The sequence below is a fragment of the Penicillium cataractarum genome, assembly GCF_028827025.1.
Source record: "Penicillium cataractarum strain IBT 29864 chromosome Unknown utg000001l, whole genome shotgun sequence".
Classification (NCBI taxonomy): Eukaryota; Fungi; Ascomycota; class Eurotiomycetes; order Eurotiales; family Aspergillaceae; genus Penicillium; species Penicillium cataractarum.
In genome coordinates this window covers 3846025-3862066 of record NW_026622737.1, presented here as the reverse complement: position 1 = coordinate 3862066, position 16042 = coordinate 3846025, and the positions used below count along the sequence as shown (strand labels likewise).

Here is a 16042-nt window from a genome sequence, read left to right as displayed (position 1 = left end):
TTGAAAGCCCCCAAGACACCCAGGCCTCAAATTGTAGCAGGAAAAAAAAGAAAAAAGGACAAAACATACAGATCAACTAGGATCTGGTGAGTTGGGAATAATTGTTAACAGGCCGTGAGGGGGACATCAAGATTGGGTAGATTGCATGATCCTGCAGAGGGATTCAGTTGAGAGACAAGGTCTTCGGATAAGGAGGAAGTCAACCGGCAAAGTGGGAGTAGAAAGATCAGCACCCAGCGTAATCAAAGAAAGAAACTCAGTTCTTCAAGCTATTCTCTGTGAGAGAATCTTGCAGACCATCTCTAACATGGCCTCTGTTGGAATAGATCTTCTGCTGCTCCCGCTCAACCGCGAACTTGACTGCATCGTAGATGTTGTTCACGATCTTCTTGGGGGGATAGCGTGGGATGGTGCCTTCTTGCCAAACACCAGTTTTGACAAGGACGGAGTACCACTCATTCTCAGAGATCTCATTGAACTCGTTCGTTCCACGAATGTCAGACTCGGGCGTGTCGCCAACAAAGTAGACAGTGGAAGGTGCATGGCCGATACCATGAGAATCCCTGCGCCATTTTGACAGAAGCCTGGTCGCAAATTGGAATGTGCCCATCTGCGGCTTGCCAAAGGCAACGGTCTTCAACTCTTTGCCGGTGACGGCCTTGTAGAGAGCCTCGAGCGACGCGCGGAGAGCACCCATGCCAATGCGCGAGTGTTCATGCGAGGTTGACCAAACCACGTCGTTGTGGGAGAAGTAGATTGGCGGACCTTCATCAAAGGTTTCAGACCGTGTGCCAAGCTTGCCATTCACGGACATTAAGCAGTCCAGAATGATTTGCTGATCACCGGCCCAGTCGCGACTATCAGCAAAAACGAAGATTGCCTCGATCTGGACGGAGTCAAGATCAAGTACACGCGAGTTCTTGTATTCCTCGTCCGTTAATTTGCGGAAAGGCGTGGTGTCGTGGCGCGTCTTGATAATGTCGCCGGGCGTGATGACATTCCTGAATCCATACTCTTCAGCGACGATGCGACACTTCTCGCCTTCGCCGCCGACAACCAGAACGGTGTCGTATCGTTCGGCCATTTCACGCATGGGAGTATGTCCGCAGATGAATTGTCCAGGGCAGACTTCATAATCGAGTTGGCGACTCAGATCCTGGCACCGTTCCTTTTCGGTCTTGCCACCTCCATTGGTGAGGAAAATGTACGGTCTGCTCAGCTCTCATGTTAGTCAACCTTTCACACAGGAGGATAATCGTACAAAACTTACACTTTGACTCCATAAGGGTTCTCGCCATTGATGTATTTCATAGCCTCGATAGCCTCGGGAATGGCCTGGCCACCTCTGATAAGAACGCCATCGATATCGAAGGCCAGAGCAAAGTCATCGCTAACAGTCATTGGCGGGATTGTCAAAGGGGTGGTCACTGAAGAAGACTCTTCCTCTGAGGAAATGGCCTCTTCGTCAGAGTGATTTTTGTCCATTTCAATGTCCGGATTCAGGTCACGATCACGGGTAGAGGCCATCAAGTACTTTGGAGGTATGACGACGTTGGGGCCACCGTAGAGGTCGGCCCGATCGGCATCAAGACTGGAAAGTCGGCGGACCTTTTGAGATCCGAATCTATCGGTAGTTGCCATTGTGAGTGACAAACAAGTTAGGTGGGTCTAGGGGCGGATCTGATGCAAGCTTTCAAGGGAAATTGATCGTTCTCTCTTGAATATTGCGACACAGTAGACCGTTTCACTAGACACGGGAAATCACGAAAAGCACACGTCCTCTATGAACGCAGAAAACGGGTTTGAAGAGGACTGATAATGTCTCACGATAATACAGTTATCGAGAACGACGTGCAAGCTGCAGGAAGAAGCAGAGAGTCATGCAAATCGTATCGAAAGCAAGTTAGGACTATGGAGAATGTGGGGGGGACAAGGGCCATTAATATAACATCCTGAAGGTCTATCTACACGCTCGCTTCAATGTCCCTCTGCTTGTTCTGTTGTAATACAACAGGACAGACCCACTATCTCATGCTCGGACACAGCCTTCGTCATCATCCTGGCTGTCTGCCTGTTTCCCACGGGTGACGCTCGATCGACCCTCTTCAGGCGTCTCGAAAACGAAGTGTATCGGGATGGATCCACAACGACGTGCCCTGGGCGCAGTAACCCATACCCACGAGCTTGTTCGCCGGTGCTGATTGATCCGTACGAATGGAGAAAAGACGCAAAGTGTCCCAAGTTTACGGAGTGGAGTCGGCCGGCCCATCTTTACCTTGTGTGAATGGACTGTTGACGTCGCAGGGGAGGGCTGGAGTCTTGCCAGGATGAGAATCCCGATGATGACATGGCGATCACTGTTATCATTCTGGCTGAACAAGATACAGACGGAGAGCCATGTGTGTTCATTTCCGAACCGATTGATCTTCTTGGAAACCTATTCTCGGTGAAAGCATTCTCGGTGTGGCGTTGACTCGGCAGACGAGGAAGTCAAGTAGGCAGGAGCCTTCTCCTCTATTCGCCATGGGAGTTCGAGACAATTTCCGTATTCCCGATTCGATCAGCCAGTCCATGGCCCCCTGTTATTCCCGCCGCTTCTGTTCAGAGTATCCCGAGTGGACAATCATTGAAGTGCGTTGTTGGCCAGACGGTGGTCGAATCAACGTGGATCAACGCGCATCACCAGCGGGACAGATCGGGACATGACGTCATGAGCCGGATGGCTCAACCAGCCTCAGGAACCGAAACATCAATCAAAAGCTGGAAATGGGGATTATTAACCAAACTTACTTAGTAATGGATCAATGGATCAATGCGTCCATTTGCAGATAAAGACTCTCACTTATCGGGATATGCTGTACCCGCTCTCGCCTTCTTGCGGCGGTAGTGGTAATGGGAATTGAAACGCTAAGGCGAGGTGCGGTATGTGGCGCCGCCAGGTTGGCGTTGGATGCTACATCAGCCCAACGCCCATTCGGCCTTAGTGTCGAGGATGAGCAAGCCACCGCTGCAGCATGCCTACCCAGGAAAACACGGGAGACTGTCGCTCTGCCGGGGCGACCCTGTACTTTAATTGCACTTATGAATTCAGAATTAGAACCAAAATGTAGCTGCTACGGCACTCGAAAGACCGGGCATGTATGGATTCAATTAATCCTACATTCTAGGTAAGGGGGATTCAATCTCAGCGGTCTAAGAACTACACGTCTTTCTTATCACGTCAGAGCGGTTGGCCTGTAATGGTGTCGCTGTGCATAGAGCAGCCATGACCTGATCTTGCTGTAGGATAGTTCGTCCGTTTTAAGGCCATGATCTTAGCCGCAATGGTCCTCATGATTCGGTAGAAATCAGGAGAGTGACAACACCTACCCTGCCACTGAGAGCCTGGATAATGAACTAGGGGGTTTATCTGCTATGTATACCCCTGGTCCAAACGTACCCTGCGCACGGTGAACCTCCAGGAAATGTCAGATGCATGTGAAATTAGGATACAGCTGAGTCTTTTGAAGATTTTACTATTCCTAAGTATGATGGGTAATTGAATGCGCTGGCAAACAATCCAGTGCGGCTTTCCAGGCCAGTACACTCATAGAGAAGGGCAGAAAGTGACTCAATTTCTGCTAAAGAAAAGGGAGATCCTCAGGGTGCTGTGAGGAGTAAAAGAGGAGCATCCCCTCTTCCTTCTATCAACAAAGGTGCATCCCACTTTTTCAATCTTGCATCATCCCACAGAGCAAACCCCCACGGCCATTCATTCTCAAGATTTTGATCATTATCCATATCCAGCGCATTCTCTAAGGTTTGTTCAGGCGTGTGCGGAACTAAACCGAGTTTCCTCCAGCTCAGATTAGGTTGCTCAAGAGGTGGCAGGGTGGACCAGAATTGCTCAAAGTGTCGAACATAATGTCGATCTGCCGGATCTGTGAATGGAATTCGCTCATACCAAATTGGAAAATTGCCATCAAAGACAGGGAAAAAAGACCTATTGAGGTTTCCAATAACCAGGTTGCGCTGTGGTATGGGTGTCGAGTGTAAAGCACGGTATAGAAAATCCGGTCCCATGAAAGTTAATGCTGCCGCATACGTAGGAATCTGTGGGAGATCCTCAACCCTGTCAATTACCGCAGGGGGTGGGCATTCATCGTCGGATAGAACATCCCAAAAAAATCGACCTTGGTCATTTTTCATGGCGTCGCGCAATCCGGTGGAGACCTTCTCGAAGACTGGATCGTATTTAGTCTGGAGGTAAGACCCTACACACCCCATCTCGTGATATTCCCAAGGGGGCATCGCCCCGAGGAAAAGCCGAAACAACTTTTCATCGCTGGAAAGATCGCCGGCTGGAAGACACAAATGTTTGCGATCTTCTGGAGGGCCAAAAATATTCCCATAAATTTGTAGCCGACATAATGCTCTCATGAAGCGACATTTCTCGTTCTTGGACATTTTGATAGGCAGTTCTTGTTTCCACCGAGCAGGTTCGATCCACGAGGGTCGCGGTAAATTCATCGTGTAGTCCTCGAAGAAGAATTGTAGAATTGTGTGGAATCTTAGTAGCTTGATGGTTTCCTCCAGGTCGCCAGGCTGATATAGTTGAGCTGCTAACGTTGGGAAGAATTGCTTAATTTCCTCTCTGCGACGCCATCGATCTAATAAGGCAATAGCTTGTTCCTCGTGGTGCTCAAGCCAGAGGTCTTTCGACCTAACCGCGATAATTGCCTCGGACAGGTCCAGGAATTCTCCGTAACTAGCCTTGAGGATAGTGTGAAGAAGTTCCTCTCGAACCATGAGATATGCTTTGTGGCATATTGGTGACGAAAGTACGATGGACCTGAGTGTATCGAGGTCTGAGACCTGAGAGAAAATGATTATCAGCAGCTCAGTTGGCAAGCCTTCGAGTATGGGTTTAGCCTGCGAATAAATCAGTTAGAATCGACTCGAGCTCAGAACCTCCTTAAACAAACCATGATTTAACGACGTCCGTGAGCTTCTGGTTTCGAGTGGGAAGAGGACTAAGCCATGCATCCGGGTGTTGTGAGCCTGAGCTGGCCCAGCGTTGAGTATCTTGGAGAGTGGTCAACCCCGCAGGCAGGCCCCAGAACCTTATGTAAGGTTAGCGCCTACCTACCTAACCTATGGATGCAGAGAGAGACTCTCTTTCTCAGCCTCACCGCTAAGGCCTTAGTGCAGATCATTTGTTGAGCAGACCACAGAAATCCATTGATTTGCATGGGGATTACCATAGCCACAAGTGTACATACAGTACTCATCATTCTTCATCGCTGACATGTTCGTATATTTGAAGAGAGGGTACATATCCTGGAAAGCTTTCGTAACTCGCATAGGGAAAATCAAACGCTCAGGGGCTCGGTCTGAGACATTCTGCTAGATATTAGTTACAATACTAGTTCCCAGAAAGGATGGCTAGCTCACATGTTGTGGTTGCTGGTGAATGATCATGGTGTATACGGTTCTAGTCAGTACCGAGAAGTGCTCATATAAACTCAAGAAAGGAGCACATCTCATGGGTGCGCTAGCGGGATAGCATTTGATGCTTCCATGGATTGAGAGAAGTTCTCCCGCGTCACAAAGTCAGGCAACGACTTAGCACAACGGGGAGCTGGAATAACAGGCGGTATTTATAAACTTCTCAGGTTGTATGGTCACCCATATGCAAACCTTGGCACCAAGTTGGCCATATCTGTCCGTGGCGGGCTGAATTGAAAAAATTACAAAATAGTTTCTGCGCATTGCCCCCAAAGAAGACTCTTAACAGTATTGTGAAAGAAATTCTAGTGTATGAAGGGTGTCGCTTTTTCCCCCATTGGTAAACACCAAATTCAACTCTACTAAAGTGCTCCGCATTCTAAGGGATACTATTGGGCTACTATATTTATCTGACCCTAGGCAAAGAGGAGAATGCATTCGTCATATGCCGCCCCTCTTCAGTACCTTGAGCTCGAAAGGTCCGTGCATGGGAAGGAAACGGACTCCGAAGGAAGATAAGACCCACATCCCGTACGAGGTATCCAAGAGCGAAGCCCGTACAGTATATTCGAAGTGACTAAATGATCCAAGTCATCCAATGCTTCTTGGAATTTTTTTCTTTATCCGCAAATTAACAGAAATCCGACCTAATTGCTAACTCTTGTAATTTCAAATCACAATTTACGCAACCTGGCTTGAACTCCTTCACCCTTATAGAAAACCCGGTAACCACGATTCAATACTTAGGTGGCCATCAAACTTCAACAAACCACAATCAACTATCGGAAATATTTCAATGGCTAACAAAGTGGATGACGTTGTCTTTGCGACTTATCCCGACTTGAAGGAGAAAGTCGTTTTCTGTAAGCTTGCAAATCCAATGAAAATGGCGGTCTTGCTCTTGTGTACAAAGCTGACAATGAAATATCTAAGTGACTGGCGTTGGCCAAAGCGGGGATCCTAGCTTGAAGATATGGGGCAATGGTGTCTCTATGGCACGTGTTATGGTCCATCAGGAAGCCAAGGTATTTGGCTGCGACTTGAACCTGGAAGCCGCCCTAAGAACACAAAAGAGTCTTCGCGGAGCTGAAATTACGGTGACTCAGGCAAACGTAGTTAACTCTTAATGATGATGTCAAGCGGACAGTAGACGAGTGTATGAAGGAATACGGCCGTATTGATGTTCTTATCAAGTAAGTGACAGGGCCTTCCCCCAACCCAAGGCCGTCGAAGACGATAGCCTAATCGGGAATTCTAACTGCCTTAAAGTAACGTTAGACGTTCAGAGCGTGGTGACCCACCTGAGTTGACTGAGGAGGTTTGATATGACCAAACAAACATTAATCTCAAATCGATCTACCTGTCATCACATCCTGCCTATCATAGAAAACCAGGGATCTGGAGCTGTGTGAACATCTCATCTATTGCGGGTCTAAGATACCTTGGAAAACCACAAATGGCCTACTCCGCAACCAAGACCGGTGTTATCCAATTTACCAAGGCGACTGTGGTCATCTATGCTCAAAAGGGAGTTCGCCTCAATGTTGTTGTTCCAGGCCTCATGCATACTCCACTCGTTACTGTCCTAGCGGACAAGTATGCTAACGGTGATCTTGACGGTTTTATTCAAAAGTGACACGACGCGGTTCCAACCGGCAAGATGGGTGACGGAACAGATATTGCCATGGCTGTTACTTTCCTTGCTTCTGCTAGCTAGTGAAAGAGCTAGAATTCTCACTAAACGGTTTGGTATATTCATAATAAACTTTGATCATTGATATCTTGAAACTGCAGGTAAAGATTCAAAGTTTAATAGCCATTTTCCATTCGTAAAGAATACATCGAATCTAAATTGCAGCAATAAGTTCAATTTCCAACTCGGCATTCATAGGCAGCTGAGCGACGCCAACACAGGTTCGACACTGACGAAAAATTGTTAGTTTACTTGAGAAGAAATTTGTGATGGTTCATAGGTCTAACCGGCTTAGGATCCTCTGTGAATACTTTGGCGTACCCCTCATTTACAGCCGTATAGTGATCCATGCTTGAGAGAAAGATGGTCACTTTGACAACTTTCCCTAAGTCACTACCACCTGCCTTGAGGACTTGCTCGAGATTGCGAAGAGCTTGGATCTTCAATTTTGTGTTAGGTTTATGGTATCCCTGTTGCCGGCCTTAAAGACGGGGATTTTACTTACAGTTCTGTCGGTCGTAGTGCCCTCCACAAACTTTCCCGTTCTTGGATCAATGCCTAGACTTCCAGAACAATAGATCATGCCATTGCTGATTATGCCCTGCGACATAAGCGGACTCGGTGCGGGAGCATATTGGCTCAGAATGGCAGTTTTGTCAGGCGACATATTTGGAAACGATGGTATTGCGAATATAAGATCTAGCTCGTAGAGGGTATTCACGATATATATCAGGCTCTTTATACGACAGCTAGTAGTCTTGCTTTGAATAATATCTTCCAAAAAGTGTCCAATCAGGTTCTTATTTTCCCTCAGGCGAAAAAGGTTGTTATTTAGGCAAGTGAAAGCGAGCGGCTAGAGTGATAACCCTAGGCTGATAAGCGGCGGATCCATACTACATTTATGTATGTAGGGAATTGCATTTTTCTAATACTTTGTGTTAATTAGAATTTCGGAGTGTCCTAGGATAGTTCCTTATGGAAAAAAAGCGCATTTTTTCATTATTTTTTTCTGTTTTTGCAGAGTTACCTCTAATAAGCTTTTAGCAGTTGACAACCTATACAATGTCTGAACTATTATCCTCTATATCTCCCTAGAGGCTACTTATCCGTCTTCTATATTCGGTATTAGTTATTATATCCTTAAGGTTAAGGAAAGGACGTTGAATGCGACAAAGAAATTTCTCGACGCCAAAAAGCACGACTGAAAACTTTAGAGCAAACCAGTGACCCTTGGCTAGAGGGGGAAGGTATAAGAGACTATCAAATTTATATGCGGACGGTTACCTGAAGGGGGTGTACAAAGAGGCCGGGTATTTAGTAAATACTTGTCTTCCTTCTTTTGGACATAAGCACCTATTACCAAATATTGATAAGTCATTAAATCTTTGGTTACATCCTACTTATAGAAAGATAGTATGAATATTTTTCACGTCTGAACATTTTTACGTAAGGGAGTAGGTAGCTTTGTGCACCAATGCCAACATGGGGCAAAATTCGCATACAATACTGATTACACGCCAAATCTTACTCGAGAGAGGATAGTGCGAATAGCAAACACAGGGCGGTCTAAATACTATGATCTCATGGTTTGATATCTGGCAGGAGAAAATCCTAACTAGAACATACGATCACGATTGGTAAGTTTTACCATGTGGAAGGAGCTACCGAGCCAATAGATACAATGGGATTATACAAGTGGGCCGCGGCACGGCGGGTAAAAGCCAACGTTCCCAAGTATCCGAGGCTAGTAACGTTCTAATTCTTATGTGAGCTCTGCATAGTAGCTTTCCCTTCATCTTAACAATGTTTTTCTTCAAATCCCCTCTTTCGAAGACTTCAAAGGATCTTGTTTTCACCGAAGCAACCCCGAACCCCAACAATCGACCCATCAGTATCAGGCTTGCTCAGTTACAATGCCGAACCGCGAACAAACGCTGGACTAGCGTGTCCACAGCAGTCAAGATCTAGAGCATTATGGAACACTGAATATGGAGAAAATCTATCGTGGTTAGCCCATGTTAGTTTCTGCATTGTTTACATCGTTTACTAAGAGCTTCTTGTTAGTATCTGTCCTCTCTGACTTCCCTTTGTTCATTGTTTCAAGGCGACAATCACCATGTCTATTTTATCTTAAGGCAATGTAGATTTCGGGTATATAATCTCCTTATGCCATCGCTAGATTCCAATGAACCATTCTCACAGCCTCACATGGCAAGCAAAGGATTCTGAAAGCCCATCATCTTGATTACTTCCATTCAAGTCAATCTTGCCAAACTTCTCAGACATATCTTCTAGCAACGGTATGTCGTCACAGCCACCCATTGGTCACGGGCGAGATATCCATTCCTCTGAACAGGAACCAAAAATTTGGGAAGACTTTATAGTTCCGGGGGCACGGCGGCAACTATGGATTGATAATCCCGGCACGCCATGTAAAATCCAACACTCCCATCTTATGATGCAAAACCTCCATGATCAGGGTTGGTACATCAGTAAACGGGCCCCAGAAGCTGTGGACTGGCTTGATTTTGATGAGTTACAAGCTCTGGGCCTCCCCTGTGATTCTGACAATTTACCAGAAATTTTGACGTTTATAGGTATGCAGGCGAGACATGGGGAGTGAAAGGTGCTGATTGGGACGGCTTCACTGGTCCAGGTGTCATAATTATCTCTAACATCACAAGGAAACCGCATTCTCCGTCTCCCCCAATGTCAGAAGTGACAAAGGCTGTATACGAGAGAACATTTGATATCAGTGGTCTTCGATACGTCATCATCAAGAACGTTATGAATGAGCAGACCGGCAAATTGATCAAAGATCTTCTCTATACATCGGAGAGAAGTATTCCATGGCCAGGGAAGTATGGACAACGGGATTCCTGGGAGTGGAACACTCCTGAATACCAGGCACTTCTGGGAACTCGTTTGGGTAAGCTAGTGGCATATCTTGTTCTGGGCTCATACGAGCGTGGGAAGCGGAGAATCGCACGCATTATAACTTACCGAACTGGAGACTCGCCTTGGCCCCATATGAGATTCGACATTGAGGACACACCAGTATCCTAGTGGCATTGTGTGTCGATGCTAATTTTGTGGGTGTCTTTAATTCTGTTGAGAATAGCAAGGATGCCCATTATCCCCGCCCTGTGGCTTGGGTCTTGCTGCCTGCTCTGAAAGGAATATTGACTGGCAACGGTGTACTAACCAGAATGAAGTCTTCTTCCCAATATATATTTGTCGATTCATCTGTTCTTGTTACCCTCACCATCAAATAGACCTCACTAGTATACCCCTGCTCTAATCTCTGTAATATCCACCCTTGGACACCTGTATAGTAATCTACTTCCAAACGAACTTTAGCAGAATTTTGTGCACGATGACCCAGAAGATAGCTCGGGAGACGTTTCGAAAGACCTTTCAAAAGAACGGCAGTCAAAGCAGATCTAGCTAGAATTTTTGATTGAAACTCCTAGACAGAGAGAAAACCGGCATATTCCAACAGAAAGCCATCATGCTCTGTGATTCATCATAATATCTATACAAGAGCGTCTGTCATCACGCATCAAGCAATATAGCCGCCAAAAAGGCCTATATATAAAAGAACAAGTCCTAGTTAATGTACAAGGAAAGAAAATAAACCAGACAAAGTCCCGTCCAATCCAGCACAAAAGACAACAAAAATATTTAAAAAGAAGGGAAGGATAGAAAAAACGAGAGAATACGAACAACCCCTCTAATCCACCCTCAGAATCAAATCCTGCCCCCTCCTGGAAGGCGTTAAGCTCCGCCCAGTCGCTGACAACCTCTGCTCATTAACATCCTGTGGCCTCCTCTGAGGACTTCGTGGATACAACACAGCGCCTGGAAACGCTTCTGATGGATACGGGAGACCGGTGGAAGCAGTAGATGATGGGGCTCTGCTGCGGCCCCTCTCGATCCAGAAGTCCTCCGGACAATATGGGACGACGACCTCGCTGGGTGGCCGTGGGCTGCTGCGGATTTGCACGCGTTTGATATCATCTCGACGGACGATACGTGGTCGTGATACAATTTCTGTGGTTGGAGTGAGGCCCAGGCCGTTGGAGGGCGGGACTGGTGTTGCTGGGCCTGGACATGGCCTGCCAGCCATAGTCGTAAGTTGACGCGGACTTGGTGTCTGAGCTGGATTGGGTCTGCTAGTGGACATCCCGCTTAAAATGCGGCCTTGTCCTGTACTGAAGGGGGTAAGGAGGGTATTTGCGGAGTTGCGGTGGGAGGAGCCGGAACTATTATGGGGAGTGCTGCTGGGGTTGGACGGCGGCGAGCCACGGGGGGCGGTAGTAGAGAAAGCTGGAACGAGTGCTCTTTCACTGGGAACCGCTTGTGCTGAGGATGTTGACGATGTTTGGCCTGGGTATAACCGCTGTGGCGGAGGGCGAAGGTATTTTTGAGCTGGGAAGCCATTTTTGAGAGCACGAGGGTTGGCCGGCAGCCCTGTCATTACGTGTTGAGATTCGGATGTTTGCGAGCCACTTTGTCGGGACTGTTGGAATTCATCTTCTTCAAAGAGCGTTTCCCCACTGACGGGACGATGACTCCATTTGAGTGGTTTGGGATATAACCCTGTCGTTTGGGGGGCGATTGGTTCGGCGAGTGTATGTTGCGAAGACAATGTCCGCGGAGAAGACTCCCATTCGTCCCCAGAGCTGACAGCCACTCCAATGGGCTCCTTCTCTCTCGGCTTCTCCGTGTTCGGAACCAACATCACCGTAGCGGTGGCGGGTAGATTCTGCGCTGTTGGCGTGCGAGTACAGGGCAGCTCTGAAACTTCTTGATGGCCTACTGTGTGGCCGAATGAAGATGGTCCCGTGGGGTTTGGCTCTGGGGAGGGTGAGGAATGACGCGAGGATGGTCGTGAAAACCCTGGAGGCTGAGACATTGCACCTCCAATTTCGAAAAAGTCATGATCTGAATTAGACCTGATTGTGCGGTTCCTTTGCTTCCATCGCTTGCAGCAGAAGAAGACGGCCACGCCAATGATGAAAGAACCGGCTACTCCTGATGCAACGGAGACACCAATGACGGTGCCAGAACTAACATGATTTGAACTTCCATCATTGGATGGAGACGAAGTAGCAGTATCACTCGGAGTCGTTGAGATGCTTTCAGCGCTGGTCGTGGCTGAGACTACCCCGGAGGCTGATGATGTCGTTTGAAAGACAATACCCGAATCACTTGAAGTTGTGACAGATGTCGTAGATGTCGGTAAACTAGACGTAGAGGAGCCAACTCTAGTCTGCGAGGTATTGCCCGATGTTGTACTAACACTTGTTGTTACATCGGCGCTCGTGGTTGTCGAGCTAGGCGGGTCGAACGTCGTCGCCGTAATTGTAGCGTGCGTTTCACGTATAGCACCAGACACCGAATCGCAGACATGGTATACACTATTCCCCTTGCTGGAAATATCCTTCTCTGAACACAGAGCATACAGACAGCTCAGAGCAGCCTCTCCCAACGTAAGCCCAATAGCTGTTTTGGTTCGGCACAGGCACTTGATATCCTCTGCAGACGAGCATTCATTCGACGTGTATTGGCCCTGGATAAAATTCTCCACGCATGTCTTGGCGCAGTCTGGTATGATGTTCCAGAGAGCAGCATTCGAAGTATCATTTGAACCGCTTGCCGAAGATAGGGCGACTAACGGAAGAACCGCAGCGAGTATCCTGTAGGCAGGATGGAGGAGCATTCTGCAGCGACTACACACCTCGGTGTCAACTTAAACAATCTCTCTCGTATTCCTGGATAGGCCGGACCAACCTAGAATTAACCTTGTGTGGGAATGACTACCCTTGAAGCCATACGATCTTTGAGGTTACCATCATCGACTTCACAAGCAAAGCAGCGGCAAAAACCAACGCAGTATGAGTAGATCGAGAACCCAAAGGCGAAAAGAAATGGAAAGAGAAACACATCCCAAGAGAGGCCAAGAGTCCCCTAATTAAAGATCAGGGCCCCTGTGAGGCGCAACCCTACGCGCGAGGGTAATTCCATGATCTATGACCATCTGCCCAGCGGGGCAGTTGTAGGCTGGAGCTGAAACATAATCGTTGCGGCGGTCCTCGAGTAGGCGCCGGCATGAAACTAGATGACATAGTGGGGGCTCTAAATGGTACAATAATCCCAGCAAATTATTCTTGATCTGGGTCTCGCAGTCTCTATTTTGGCGCTGGTTGAGTGGCTGAGGCGTTGGCGCCTGCGATACGCGCCGGGGCGAAAGGGTGGGCGCTTACAGTGCAGCCCGAGTCAGCTCTTGCCCTAGGTCATGTTTCAGATCGTAAATATTAATTGCCGATCAGTCAATTCTCTTTGATCAGTTGAGAGGGGTTTGGGGCTGGATAATTTTGCGAGCGAACTGTTACTCATCTAGGTGAATGATCGTGATGGATTGAACAGATGATCGACGTTCGGGAGTTATGCTTACATCCGGAGGGGTTGTATAGTTAGCACATCGGTTTTTTTCCCCTTATGCACATTATTGTGCTATCCATGCTGGAGTGATAGGCTTACCGCCACTATTCCTGATTCCAAACATCCTGTACGTTGTTCTGTACAGCCAGTTCCTGGATCAACCGCCTATGCCGATCTTGAACACGGTGGTCCCACCCAGGTGATCCTGGGGAATCATTTCAGGGGTGAAGTGGATAACTAGGTGATCGCATATATTCAAGACGATCTCTACACAATAATTAAATGCAATCTTCAATTGAAGGGTTTCAAATAATTGCCATTCCGTCAATCGTAAAAGCTAACCGACCCCCGGGCGAAGAAGCGCAAGCCCGCACAGGTCATACAATATGAGGTGGTATCATTTGAAAAGCAAAAAGAAGGGACACAAGAACGTAAAGAGGCAACCCGGCAAGATCGTGACAAAGGAAATGGGGGAATAATAATCGGCCAAAGTGTGTATGACAGAAGCCGAAATTAGGGAATTATGGGGAGTGCAGCGATGCCAAGAAGGGGAGGGGGAAGCTGCAGGAGGCTGGTCGGACCGCCGCGGAACCACGCTGACTCCGGGGCTCTAGGGACATTCGGTGTATCCACGACTCTCGACGTGATGGCATGAAAGAAGCGAGGCATGGAACGCACGTCGCATCGCGGAATGATCTTTCAGAGCATGATCGGCCAAAGTAGCGGAGAAGCGGCGGTCGGCGAGTTGTGTAGGCGATTCTAGTATTTGAAGATAATGTAGCTGCGAGCGGGTTAGTTAGTGGGGATTTCTTGGGAAATAGGACAGTAAAAGGGAACGCTGCAAGGACCCATCACGTACAAGGCGTGGATAATACCGGGAATCCAACCCAGGATGGTCAGACAGATGTTGATCAGGAGGTCAGCACCACATCCGCGCTCCAGGAAGACACCCAGAGGAGGCAGGATGATGGCGAAGATGATCTTGCAGATATCACTGTGGAATCGAGTTAATCGCACCTCTTTGAGGACTTTCGCATGATCGGATTTCGAGTGCGACAATCCGACTGCGCCGCTTTTGGCAGCTCAGGGTAGTCGACCGGTCTTGTCGGCATCGGGAGGAAATGACGACAGAGACGGCACTCGGGACACTCAGGAAACACTTACGAGGCAGTGAAAGGCATGGTGACGGTGAGTACTGGGACTTCCGGGAATGGAGAGAAGACGGTAAGAGGAGGGATTGGAGAAAGAAGAAAAGGCGGGAATGCGGAGAGTGGGCTCTTTTTAAAAGGAAAGCCAAAAAGCAGGGGAATAGCTCAACCAGAAAACTGGTGGCTTTTCTCAGCGGAAGCTCTTTTTCTATTGCGTCATGGCCCGCCACGTTGTGGCTCGGTCTAGTGTATGATCGTCGATAATGAAGAATGATTGGCTATTCTTACTGGTTAAAAGCGGCTGCCTGTGGCTTATGCTCATGAAATAAGCAGGCATTTCCAGAATCGTAGCTTAATGTTCGTCATAGTCTGGAACATGGGTAATCTCATGATAACTTCATATATCATACTGTAGTATGACGATGTGTAGTATTATGGACTATTCCTTATTCCTGATTCCCCACTACCGTCTTTTTTTTTCACGTAGCTAGTCCTACGCTAATACTTAAGCCTGGAAATCCACGAAACGAAATTACGATAGTCTCTCAGCCTTGTTCTGGCTCATGACAGTACTTGACTCGACAGCAAGGCGTGCAGGATCTACTGCACGTTCTGCTGGGCTGCAGCCCTAGGCCCCCGTATACTTTTGTACTGTACATCGTACAAGAGTAAGAATGGAAACCGGTCCGACTCCATTTCTAAACGGTCCTATCCGCGCCCTCCGTTTGCTCGTTGCCTGGCAAGCCAGTCTTGGCACCCTGGGCTGTGGCTCAAGTCATACACTGGTAAAAAATAACAAGAACATGAAAGATAGAAAACTGAAACTAATTATATAAAAATTACTGTTAATTATATAATTAGCATGAAAAATTGACGGTAATCTATCGCCCAAGCCTCCCCCATAATCACGGTAGATTACGGTAGATTACGGAAGATCCCCAGTTTTCTGCCCTCAAGTACGCGTTGCTAAAGTAGTGTGACTGTCGGTCTCATGATAACGCCGATCCTTGGCCGCACCGCAGGACTTACATCGTCACCTGTGGCGCGACTCTGCCAATGCCAATGCCAATGCTAACGGCCCAGCCCTACAACGAACGAGTCCCCTTTGTCCCCACCTGCCAAGGCCCTTCGAGGGGTCCATTGGCTGCTGGTGACTTCACACCAAGTGAATAAGCAGGTTCATGCAGATTGCGACGGTGGCTGGAAGAAGAAGAGAAATACAAAGTTTATGGCCTACTCTGTACTGTACAAGGACCGTTCTTCCTGA

The 16042-nt window shown here is 47.8% G+C and overlaps 6 protein-coding genes across 6 annotated transcripts; 1 reads left to right on the top strand and 5 right to left on the bottom strand.

Annotated features, from left to right (window-relative positions):
* Positions 1-256: 256 nt before the first annotated feature.
* N7496_001317 (phosphatidyl synthase) lies at positions 257-1641 on the bottom strand (the record flags this gene model as incomplete). The annotated part of the gene is made up of 2 exons (XM_056694248.1): positions 257-1211; positions 1271-1641. 2 exons carry the CDS (start codon positions 1639-1641, stop codon positions 257-259), a joined length of 1326 nt encoding a protein of 441 aa, XP_056560977.1.
* A 1998-nt stretch (positions 1642-3639) lies between these two features.
* Positions 3640-5231, bottom strand: N7496_001316 (uncharacterized protein; the record flags this gene model as incomplete). Its single annotated transcript, XM_056694247.1, has 2 exons — positions 3640-4854; positions 5172-5231. 2 exons carry the CDS (start codon positions 5229-5231, stop codon positions 3640-3642), a joined length of 1275 nt encoding a protein of 424 aa, XP_056560976.1.
* A 2103-nt stretch (positions 5232-7334) lies between these two features.
* Positions 7335-7847, bottom strand: N7496_001315 (uncharacterized protein; the record flags this gene model as incomplete). The annotated part of the gene is made up of 3 exons (XM_056694246.1): positions 7335-7409; positions 7468-7620; positions 7686-7847. The coding sequence occupies 3 exons, from the start codon at positions 7845-7847 to the stop codon at positions 7335-7337; spliced, it is 390 nt and encodes a 129-aa protein (XP_056560975.1).
* A 2042-nt stretch (positions 7848-9889) lies between these two features.
* N7496_001314 (uncharacterized protein) lies at positions 9890-10246 on the top strand (the record flags this gene model as incomplete). Its single annotated transcript, XM_056694245.1, has 1 exon — positions 9890-10246. The coding sequence occupies one exon, from the start codon at positions 9890-9892 to the stop codon at positions 10244-10246; it is 357 nt and encodes a 118-aa protein (XP_056560974.1).
* A 667-nt stretch (positions 10247-10913) lies between these two features.
* On the bottom strand, positions 10914-12905 carry N7496_001313 (uncharacterized protein; the record flags this gene model as incomplete). The annotated part of the gene is made up of 1 exon (XM_056694244.1): positions 10914-12905. The coding sequence occupies one exon, from the start codon at positions 12903-12905 to the stop codon at positions 10914-10916; it is 1992 nt and encodes a 663-aa protein (XP_056560973.1).
* A 1332-nt stretch (positions 12906-14237) lies between these two features.
* N7496_001312 (YqaE/Pmp3 family membrane protein) lies at positions 14238-14834 on the bottom strand (the record flags this gene model as incomplete). The annotated part of the gene is made up of 3 exons (XM_056694243.1): positions 14792-14834; positions 14503-14621; positions 14238-14386 (listed from the first exon to the last, which is right to left on the bottom strand). The coding sequence occupies exons 1-3, from the start codon at positions 14806-14808 to the stop codon at positions 14238-14240; spliced, it is 285 nt and encodes a 94-aa protein (XP_056560972.1). The 5' UTR covers positions 14809-14834.
* Positions 14835-16042: the final 1208 nt, after the last annotated feature.